The sequence below is a fragment of the Camelina sativa genome, chromosome 7, assembly GCF_000633955.1.
Source record: "Camelina sativa cultivar DH55 chromosome 7, Cs, whole genome shotgun sequence".
In the NCBI taxonomy this organism is placed as follows: Eukaryota; Viridiplantae; Streptophyta; class Magnoliopsida; order Brassicales; family Brassicaceae; genus Camelina; species Camelina sativa.
The window spans coordinates 21,415,606-21,427,952 of NC_025691.1; the positions used below are offsets into that span (position 1 = coordinate 21,415,606).

The 12,347-nt window shown below is 31.2% G+C and overlaps 1 protein-coding gene, 1 long non-coding RNA gene and 1 pseudogene across 2 annotated transcripts; 1 reads left to right on the forward strand and 2 right to left on the reverse strand.

Annotated features, from left to right (window-relative positions):
• On the reverse strand, positions 2,947-4,171 carry LOC109125480 (annotated as a pseudogene).
• LOC109125596 lies at positions 4,855-5,765 on the reverse strand. Its single transcript, XR_002032715.1, has 3 exons — positions 5,749-5,765; positions 5,581-5,642; positions 4,855-5,150 (listed from the first exon to the last, which is right to left on the reverse strand). It is a non-coding gene; the product is annotated as an uncharacterized LOC109125596 (long non-coding RNA).
• On the forward strand, positions 9,662-12,192 carry LOC104701826 (peroxidase 12-like). The gene is made up of 3 exons (XM_010417570.2): positions 9,662-10,064; positions 11,115-11,309; positions 11,450-12,192. The coding sequence occupies exons 1-3, from the start codon at positions 9,795-9,797 to the stop codon at positions 12,062-12,064; spliced, it is 1,080 nt and encodes a 359-aa protein (XP_010415872.1). The 5' UTR covers positions 9,662-9,794; the 3' UTR covers positions 12,065-12,192.

A 12,347-nucleotide genomic window follows, 5' to 3' on the forward strand; every position in this document is an offset into this window, starting at 1 on the left:
CCCCTTAAAATTAATAAAACATATCTATTACTAAAAAATAAACACAAAATGTAATCATTATATAGATGATGGATATGTGTGAAAAGAAGAGGAATACAACATAAATATTAAAAATATCTAATCTACAAGAAGCACTAAACTTATGGTCCCATCGACGGACATTGAATCTTTAAAAGAAGGACAAGATGCCTTCGGATAATTAAGGTTGCCCTTTATACTCTTATCAATATTTGATTAATCATGATCATGCACAATTTCTTAAAATAAAATTATTTTGGAGGAATCATTGTGGTATATATATTAATTGATTTATTGTTAAAATACCACAATGTTGCATAGTAGGAAGAAGATATTCTTCAAATGCAATTTCCATATGCAAAAACTAATTCTAGAAGGCTAGAACCAAATATCTAATATGTTAAATATCGATGCTACATATATCTAAATGTTGAATCTATCTAGATACAATACCGAGATACACAAACGAGCGAAGTCTCTAGTCCCTCTCAAACTTTTACTGGTCTCCAATAAACATGCAGGAATAAAAAAGACAAAAAAAAGTTTAAAGAAAGTTTTATTCTTGATAAGAGAATTTTGACCATAACATAGCGATCTTTGGTCAGCCATTGGGGTTTCAAGTAATGTTTATTAGTGTATTGTTTAAGAATAATTATCATCGCCAATTAATAAATTCCTTTAAATTTTACATTGTATAATATATATATATATATATATATATAGTTCTTTATTATATGATCTATGTATATGAGAGACCTTTATCTCTCTAAAAAAACTCTTTTTTTTCCTCTAAAAAAACCCTTTTCTCTAAAAACCTCTAAGTAACACGACCAGATCAGTGATAATGTGATATGATGCATGATCAAAAATAAATCTCTAAAATAATTAACAGATAATTTAGTTTTCTTAATGTTAGAATTGTTTGGTAATGATGCGAAATGGGATGAAGTACTAGTGGAGCATCCAACCATCCACAATATGGTTTCACAGCTAAAAGAATAATCCGTACACCAAGTTGATATAATAACCTCCAAGTTGATTTAATTATACGAGATGTACGCACGCATTTGAATTTTTAATCCGTTCTATTGTATATAACAATGTTTTATGCTTCCAACACAATTATTTTGGGACATATGCCGTATTTGGGAAAAACTATAATTCAAACAAAAAGAAAATTGATTATTTTTCTTTCTACCCAAAACTCATGACATTAATTTACTTTATATGCAAACTGTTGGATTCTACCAATAACAACATACACTATATAGCATGACGTGACATGAATGGACATTTCATATTATATATTAACATTTTGCGTTAGTCATATAAATTTAATCAATACATAGCTAGCATGCATTACGTTGATATATATTGCATGGGATCTTACATAAGTTACATATAAGTTCCGATGTCACACCACACATCAAAATTAAACAGCGTTAACGAATACACTTGACAGCCTAGCTAGCTTACCTTAAGTAATAAGTATAATCGACACAATTCGTTACTTATTTTTGCACACGAGATCGGAGATCCACACTTTCTCACTTCACCGGTTTCATAAACTTGGCTTCTCATTGACCTAAAATTGCGGTATATTTATCCGTACGTAATAATAATTATCAAATAAAACATCAGGTTTTGGTTAGCGATCTGTTTTCAAGGAACGGTCCTACCAAAAGAAACCCCTAGCGCACAGTCTTGATTTTATTAAACTAAAAACTAAATTTCAGAATCTTTACAAATTACAAAAGACAATTTGAGAATAAAGTTTAAGGCACCACGTGTCGTCTTTCGCCCGATTCAATTAGATGATACCCCGAAAGGCTTATAGTCAATTATGTGATTCTCCCCGGTTAGTGTCCGATTATAAGAACTATTTAAATCGATTTAAACTATAGTATATTAACTAGACTCTAATTAAAAGAGATTCGGAGTCCTATTTTTCTTTGTATATGTAAAATTGCATGAATAAAAAACAGAAGAAAATGTTTTGATCAGAACATGTAGTGTACTAGTTTGTTTTAAGCATCGAATACTAACAGACGGAACAATTGCAAGAGAAGTGCGGTACGATTTTAACAACAACGAATTGGAAACATATACATACCAAACATATACTAGTTTGTGTTAGAATATTTGATCATCAATACCATTATACCAATATTGGTCTCAAGTGATGACTCGCGGATAGTTTTCACGATGCGTCTAGGGACATCATCAACAATAATCAAAGTAGAGTACAAATCTGAGTAACTTAATTAGTGGCAGACATGACAGAAATCATAATTATAAGTAGAAGATACTTAACAAAATTGATTCGTATCCCAAAAATAAGTTCACCATAGATTTGTTGAGATATGTCTTTTCTTTGGTCATACTACTCATATATAATTATTATCTGAAATATTGTTTACACTATATATAAAACGAATAATTTGAAATCATTTGTAAAAAAGTCATACATAAATTTATTAAATTATGCCAGCAATTTATAAAATAAATTCGTTAAGATTTAAGAACACAAAATAAAGCATATGTTGGTATGTTAATTTATAGAATGGGTTAGTAGTAACTTAGTACGAGATAGTAATTTTGAAACTGTACATATTTAAACGTATCTTTATAATTTCAGATTTTTTTTTTGAGAAATACCTTAGAATAACACTATTTTAGGTTTTTCTTCCAAAGTTAGTACACATGCTCACATGTTCCAAAAGTAGTATTATTATTATTTTATCTTAAATAAGTAATATAAGTATAATTTTTACTTAATGATTTTAAGAACTTTAATGAAACTTTCGGCAATGCTTGCGCTAGAGCTTCCGGCGAAGCTTCCATCGACACTACTTCTTCTTTGTGTGTCAATTCTGTTTACAGATTTTGAGTTTCTCGACATGATTCTTATAGCTTTTAATTCAGGAATCAGACAATTTTGTGTGAATCTGTTCGTAATTCTATGGTTGGTACGTATTTGTTGCTGAAGTAGGGTTTGAAGTTTTTGGTAATCTCTTTGTTGGATTTGTTGATTTAGTTCTTGGATGTGGTTGAGATTCGTTCTAGTTCTGGGAACAAGGATCTTTGAAATTTAGTTGGTGGATCTCTGAATTAGCTGACGAACTCTTCGTCTTCTTTGTTGTTAAGCAGAAATGGTTTGATTTCTTTCTCGATTGGTTTTGATTTGGTCACTGGTTTTGAGAATGGTGATTTATTCTCTATAAGAGGTGAAGAAAGCTTGGAACTTGAGGATTTTGTGGTGGTTTTGTTTTTGGATGAGCCTGATTTGGACAGATCTGCTGATTTATTGATCAAAGAATTAACGGGTTTTGTGGAATTTGTGGGTTTTGTTCCGGAATTGAGATTCATGAGCTCGGAGCCGGTCTTAGTCGTGTTAGAAGAAGATTTGGTGGAGTTAAGTTTGTGAAACTTATCCATGGAGGTCTTGGTGAGTTTAGTTTGGTTCTTAGAAGAAGAACAAATGGGTTTAATGAGATTGGTTTGATTCTTCTTAGTGCCAGATGTTGATGATGAAACAAAACCAGTACGCTTCTTCTTCTTAGGAACAGTACTGTGCTCAGACTAACCGGGGCTTAAGGCGAGATTGACATAAAAACTTTCTTAAAAAAAATTAAATAAAATAAATGTAAAATAATTTTAAAATAATATAAATTATTAAAAATAAAACAATATTATAGTTTTTCTTATATTTCAATAAACTTTTTCACCAAATGCTCATAATTTAGGTTCTAAAAATTTAAGAAAAAATAATATATCAAATCATCACAATCATAATTCATAAACAAAAATTACTATAAACATAAATTAGTATATTAATGAAGATTTAGAAGCACTGAAGCAGGTTTTAACCGTTTTAAAGAAAAGGAAGTAAATAAACAAAAGAGTTCTAAACTAGATTATCATTTTTAAGAAGAATACATCTTCTTATGTTAAAGAGTCAAAACAAAAAAAATAGAATCAATGTTATTCATGAAATAAAAGGTCACCCTAAATTATTGTAATACACTATATTTTTCTGATTTGGGGGTCTTAAAAATCCTTTATATTTTGGGCCTGAGGCAAATGCCTTTTTTTTAACCCACAGTCACAGCCCTGCTTAAGATGAAGAGGAAGATAAGTTTCACCTGGCCATTTTTTTTGTTTTTAATACTTTTTTACCTTTTTCATGAAAGTATTCATGAATTCAAAGAAAATTTTCATGAATATTATAGAATCTTTCCTAAAACATTCTACTTAACAAACATATGGACTAATATTATTGAATCATTCCTGTATATAATTGAATCCTTGATTAATTGTATACAACCATTATGAGATTTATTCAAAATCACTTTAAAGATGTAATCATCATATAATATTTTGAGAAATGATTTTCATGAAGGTCATCCTAAATTGCTAAAAGTCATTCCTAAGTAGTACTGAATATTTCCTAAATTTTTAAAACAGAGTGTTTTTACGTAGTTGTTCTATTATACCCAGAAATGGCATGAAAAATCATCCCAACATCAGCAACAGTAGACCCAAAACACCCAATCATATCCAACAATAATCTAGTAGCAAACTAACACCAACATACCACAAAGGAAGAAAATACCATGAAGCCAAAAAAGCATTAGTGTTATATGATTATCTATTCTTGAGTTCATCATAAAATCCAAACGTTTTTATGAAGGTCATCCTGAAATTCAAGAAATCTTTCATGAATTTCGTGAGATCCTTCCTGAATTAAAGAGAACATGTAGCAAACTCAAACACAGTTACCTCAACAACTATTAACTTGTCAAATAGAAATCTTTGACACTCTTATAGTGCATAAACATCAAACGAGTACCAAAACAATATAAAAATGTTTCACAACCATCATAGATATCTAACAACAGATATAGATGATAGATGAACCACACTTTTTCATTGATTTCACCATGGATATAGAATCTTCCAAGTCTTCGGTATGCAAGAATGTTTGACGGGACTTCTCCAAAATGTTGATGCTGAGATTAAGAACATTTGGTACTGCATTTTGGGCGTGATATTGGATGTAGTAAAACCCCATCTCGGCTAAGCTTTCATTTATCTCCGCAAAACTATCAACAGTAGATAACTCTTGCATTCTGTAAAGAAAATAGACAAAATTCCCAAATATTTTAGTGTGTCTTAAGTAGCAAAGCAAAACTATCACACATGGTTAACTCAGAACAATTAAAACAGAATATACAAACAAACACTTGATATATAACGAAATCAAGCTATTGAGTTTCCTTATTTTTGTTGTGTCTAGATAATGTATCAAAGTATAGTAGATGTTTGGGAAGCTTAGAAGAAATTTGATATAAATTAAGATTCACAAGCAATCCAAGAAAAGCAAGGTTAACTAACAAAAGAAAGTCTTAAATAGACTAATCGAGGACTAACTAATCAAATCATAGTCTATATCTATGCTTATGAAGGTCGTCCTGAATTTCAGATAAGCTTTCCTGAATTTCATATATATCTTTTACTCATTAAATCCAGTGAACATAGAAAAGTGGAAGAGAAGCTTACCGGTTTGGAAATTGACAGACCCAAATCACAAATTATCCAATCTAATGAAAATCTGAAACTTTCTGAAAATTAAAAAGGAAAGTTAATCACAACAGAGGTTTCAATCGGACAAAGCAATGAGATTTAAGAATCGAGTTTCACATCCAAAATCCAAAATATTGATCTTACCGTGTGTTTAAAATCTGAGATTGAAAAAGAAATACAGCGAGAGAGAAGCATCGTTGGCGGCAATCAATATCATTTCTGATTTCATTCGCTGCATTAATCCTCAAAATCAAAGCTTTTCTTCTCTCTCCTTGCCTTCTCCCCATATGTACCCTATGTTGCTCTTCCTCAAAATCAAAGCTTTTTCTCTCTCTCCTTCTCTTCCTCTCCTCTGAATCTCTCGAATTCAACTGAAAGTTTTTAGGTTTTTTGCATAGACGGTGACTGCTGCATTTTCTCTTTTCTTTTAGTTTTATTTAATATAGTTTTTTTTAATTTAGATAATTTCTCTAAAACTAAAATTATGCTAAATTTGAAATAATTAAGAGTATGTGCTAGTTTTGGAACAAAAACTTAAGGTGCTATATTTGAAAATTGCTTTTTTTTGGTTAAATTATAATTTAACAATTCATGCCACTTTTATAGGCCTACTTAAGTATATTAACTTTTCTTCAAACTATTTATAATTGTTTCCAGTTTCCACTGACTAAAGTTGCCATTTTTTTCAAAAATAAATCTTTTGTGTAAGCTGTTTTTGGGAATACTTATGCGAAAAGAAGAAACTACGTAAATCATCGCTTTTCATATATTTCCTTTTTCTAGTCTTGTATGACTTCCAACAGGCTATTCAGATAAGGCTCAGTTCATTTGATTAAGGCCCAAGTCTTTATCCTGACTCGGGCCTAAGTTCTTAATTTAATTATTTTTGAAAGTTTTTGTTGTTTTTCCTTTTTGGTTTTGTTATCAGGAGTTCTTTAAATTTATTTTCTCCTCCAACAATTAAACTAGTTTACACTTCTATTCTTATAAGTTTATCTTACTCATCTTCTTTTTTGTGTATATGTATTTTTGTTTTCGTTATCTTTGTCTTTCTTTTCCTTTTATCAACTCTTTTATTTATTTATTTTATTATTATTATTATTATTTTTTTGGTTCAAAACTCTTCTCTTTATTTATTAACACTTTCGTCTACTTTTCTTTTGTTAATCCAGTACTTTTCATTGTATTACTTTTAATTTGTAAATTATTACCTTTTTCAATTTGGCTCGTGGGCTGCTAATTTTAACCATTTGCATTTGAAAAACAAAAATGGTGAGGGGTCTTCTTTTGCATAATTATAGAATTTGCTTTCGGCTCTTTTTCGTTGGAGAATAGAGTAGGAATCGATGTCTACTGTCTGATAAGGTAATACTGTAATAGTATATATTTTGACAGCTTTACAGTTTATGTGAGTGTTTTATAATGTAATCAAAGACCATCATGATTCGTGTGAACATAAAGGTGGTTTCTTTAGCTTTTTGCATGCTTGGAGCCATTATTTTTTATCATTACTTCGCCCCAAAACCTTCGGAGACAATCCAGACAATTAGACCGATACAAACAAATGAAATCTCGGTTATGCTGCTAACTAAAAAGTAATAAGTAATTAAAATAAATCACCTTGTATGGATTGTTCATACCTACCGTACCTTTTTAAGGTGATGTATATATTTTAATTACTTATTACTTTTTAAGTTTTTGGAAACACAATTATGCTGCTAACTAAAAAGAGAGAATATCACGTTTTTTTTTTTTGGACAGCGAGGCCGAGCATATCACGTTTTTGAATGATATAAAACATAAATAATAGTGACCTTACTGTTTGGTTGACGAAAACATAACCATTCATGGATTAGGTGAAGAGGACTTCAAAGACATTTTAATGTTCAAGCCAACTACCCCCTCCACTCCAATATACTTAGCACAAATTAAGCAGACAAGAGATTAATTTACCTATTTACCATGCTTTTGGAATGTTTCTTTTACTTGTTCATGTGTTAACGCGGTGCGACAGAGACGCTTTATTTTTCTACGACTTTCTTGTATATATTACACAACTATATATAAGCAAAAGCGCTCTGCTAATTTTTTCCAACTATATATAAGCAAAATTTATGTCGAGTTTTCTGGACGTAACGTATATCTAATTAATACTAGTGAGAAAGAAGAGAAGAGGAACGTGGCGAACACAAACTAAAAGAGTCTCAAACACATACAGATGTTAGCTTCTGTAGAACACACACTTGTTTGGTCATTGGTGGTCTCTACAATCACGTGCTCACTTTGCATTAGTTTTTTTTTCTTCCAAACTTCAGTCTTTTTACCCTTTTTGGTGTATTTCAAATGCCCCACCATTTCTGCTAAGTCACAATCTTCATAAACCATATACGATCCACTGACTCAACGAATATGCCAACACAAGCGAGCGTGATTGTGTTGAGATAATGAGATTCGTCCACTGTCGAAGTGTCAAGCGAGTTTCTTCAAAAAAGTTTTACGTCGATATTTTCTTTATAAAAATGGATCAACTCATTTTTGTGGTCTCTGACTCTAAGACCAATAACTAGTATACACAACTTATCACTAAATCTATATTTTTTTTTAACTATTAGTTCCGCGATATAGAGTTGTCGGTCGCTAGTTAAGAAATCTTTACAGAGTAACTATTCTTTTTCTCCTTTCTTATACCAGTAAACTAGATTAACACCCGCGGTATACCATGGAGCAAGTTTTTTTATTTTATTTTTTCCAATATACTATTTTAATATTAATTTTACTAATGTAATTTTTTTGTTAATTTTAATGATTTAGTATATAATTAGTGGTATACCGTACATCAATTTTTTTTAATACAATCTTAATTAAATCAGTTTGATTCGACATCTTTTATATTGATGTTCTTAAAATAATAAAATAAGGATTTAACCTGTATTGAAATATCATATTAATGATATTTTATTTTTTAGTATTATCAATTCAGTCATGTAATATCATATAACCCGTCATGTAATATAACTCGTTTGTGTTATTTTAAAAATTTAATATATTTAAATATTCATAATTTTAAATTTTTTATTAAGTTTAGATATATCAATTATAAACTTCTTAAAATTCTATAATTTATTATATAAGGTAAATTTACGATATATGTATGTTGAACACACACTTTTTTATATTAATTGAGTAATAGATGTTCGTTTAAAAAAATTCAAATCACAATATATGGAGAAAAAATATACATTTTTATCATCCTTAAATATTATATGATGATTCACTATATTTAAATTTTAAAATAAAAAAAAGATGATAGAATATTTTTTTTTAATATAGAATAAATATTCTAAATATCTATATTAGTTATAGAATATTATATATATGAATATTTAAAATATTTTATTCTCTTTGGTTATAAGGATAGTAGAGAGAATTAACTATACTTGTTTAGATATGAATATAAACATTAAATGACATTAAATGTAAAAACTTTCCAAAACCAATTTTTAAGCAAAAACTGCTGCAAAAATACTAGTATAGATTAAAATGGTATTAGACTAACACACAATTTAGTTTGTACAAGTGTACTGTAGTTATCATGCATTAACAAAAAAAATTAAAGATGAGTGATATTAATTGACGGTGATATTATTTATTCTTTTTAGATTCTTTCTACACAAAGCTTTTGTTATGTTGCAGCACGTAGTTTCTCGTTCACTATAATCTGCGGTCTCCGCGTTCATAACAATCCAAAGCGCATGCATGCGACTAATAATAACTCGTATATTCCAAGATCGACTACATCTTAATTGTCAAATTCAAAAAAAAGATGACATATACGTTTATGTCTTTTCTAAAAGATATAAACATATAAACCTCACACGTTATCTGCCTTAATCGTTGTTCCTACGCACCAAACGTACAATTTCCTCTAAATAATATTTTTTCTTCATGAAAAAATAAAATGAAAATACTCTCCTTTTTTTGGGTCAAGATAAAAATACTCTCTTTTATTAAGCAAAAAAAAAATATATATATATATATATATATAAGGAAAAGGCTTCAGTGATCCTTTTAACCTAAGAAAAAAAAAGGACTACATTTGCCTATAAAAACAAAGTCCATATCTATTTCCCAAGATCAAGAATAAACAGAGAAGATAGAGAGAGAGAGGCTTTCATTGAAACACCAAAAAAATGGCAAAGGGTTATTCGACACGTGTGCTAACGTTTCTGATGCTGATCTCGCTAATGGCGGTGACACTGAACCTTGTGTCTTCTACTGCAGAGGCAAAGGAGCGGAGGAGAGATGTTCCTATAGTGAAAGGTCTCTCATGGAGCTTTTACCAGAAAGCATGTCCGAAAGTCGAAAACATTATCCGAAAAGAGCTCAAGAAAGTCTTCAAGAGAGATATTGGTTTAGCCGCAGCCATCCTTCGTATACATTTCCATGATTGCTTCGTTCAGGTTCGATATCTTTTCCTTCCTTTTGTTTTGTTTCTTGTGCTAAAACCTAAGAAACCTTAATGTAATTTACATATATATACATTCTTTTTAGTAACAGCACATATATATATTCTCATAGTTGAAAACTCGTTTTTAGAATATAAAAAACCATACCCACTCATCACTCATTGTGAACCACACAAAAAAAAAAAAAAGTACTCGGGTTGTGTATGAAAATGAAATTCATAAAGTATACAATAAACAGGTTTGACTTTTCTTTTTAATAATCCGACCAAAATAACCTTAAAGAAAAAGACAACATCGCCTCGAAATTCTCACGAACAAGATAAGGGTTGTCCGCTTCTTACTTTCACTTACGTACTTTCTTTCAAAACGTAAGGGTTTCTTAAGTGTAATCAGTAACTAAATTATCAAAGATATTATCGAATAGTCATATTGTTTGATGGACTAGTTTATACTACAAGCACTACTACATTAATTTCATGCAATAGTTTTACCAAAAAAAAATAATAACCTATGCAATAGGATTAGGATAGACTTTAATATATAGGGTCATGTAGCATTAATACTATTCACCGGTTTTCCGTAGGTTAGTTGGATCTCAGTTATAAAATGTAAATAATTTAATTTGCACACCAATAACAAAAAATAATCAATAATAAATGAGGGGGGAGGGGGAATATCAGGATTATGATAGTATAAACACAACATCATGCATGTACATGTGAACTACATATTTGGATAAAAATATTTGATATATAGTTTTTTTTGTAGAAAATATCTGATGTTCCTCTCTAGCCAAATTACTTACAGGATTTGTATAGCACTTTTGCTGCAATATACTAATTAGATATTTATACTTTTATAGTGCTACCTGGAAGTTGCACACACCTTTATATACTTCAATTTTTATTAAAACTGTTAGTAATTACGAAAAGCGGAATAAGTTTGATCAGATCAGATGCATATAATTTCGGAGGAAAAATTATAATGTATTTTTTTTATATATTTTCTGTAATGGTTGATAAAATAATGTCTTAAGAAAAACAGGGATGTGAAGCATCAGTGCTGCTAGCTGGATCAGCAAGTGGACCAGGAGAACAATCATCAATCCCGAACCTGACACTCCGTCAACAAGCCTTTGTTGTCATTGATAACCTTCGTGCCCTTGTCCAGAAAAAGTGCGGTCAAGTCGTCTCTTGCTCTGACGTCCTCGCTCTCGCGGCTCGAGACTCCGTCGTCCTAGTAACCAACTCTCTCTCTCTTTAGTTTAAAACCTGGATGATGACTAATATATACAAACCATTAGCCTATAATTAGTTTTAGCTTATAATTTCATATATATTATTCTCGTAGATAATTATTATTTTTGTGTATCAATGTAGTCAGGAGGGCCAGACTATGCTGTGCCACTTGGGCGACGCGACTCACTAGCGTTCGCGAGTCAGGAGACCACATTAAATAACTTACCACCACCGTTTGCCAACGCGAGCCAGCTCATCGCCGACTTCGCCAACAGAAACCTCAACATCACCGACCTAGTGGCACTCTCTGGCGGTCACACCATCGGAATTGCGCATTGTCCGTCTTTCACAGACCGACTCTACCCGAACCAAGACCCAACCATGAACAAGTCCTTCGCCAACAAACTCAAACGCACTTGTCCCACCGCGAACTCGAGCAACACGCAAGTGTTAGACATAAGGAGTCCCGACGTGTTCGACAACAAGTACTACGTTGACCTCATGAACCGACAAGGGCTATTCACTTCCGACCAGGATCTTTTCGTAGACAAGAGGACACGTGGCATCGTGGAGAGTTATGCGATCGACCAGCAGCGGTTTTTTGAAGATTTTACGGTGGCGATGATCAAGATGGGTCAGATGAGTGTCTTGACTGGGACACAAGGAGAGATCCGTTCCAATTGTTCAGCAAGAAACACCCGAAGTTTCATGTCAGTCTTGGAAGAAGGCATAGAAGAAGCTATTACCATGATCTAATTAATAACCATATATAATTCTCGACCTTTTCTTTTCTTTTATTTTAGTTCACGCCCTTGTGCATGGGTTTGTCGAATGCTTAAGAAGACTATCTGATAAATAAGAGCGTTGCTTGGCTTCAATCTTAACTTTCTTTTTTTTTATTCACGCACTTGTGGTTTGTTCAAATTCGAATATCTGAGACCATCTGATGAATAAAATTGAGTCACCTTGCCACCTTGTCACGGAAACGGCCAAAATCCAACTCAACTATTTGTCAAACGTTTTTTCATACCTGAACTTT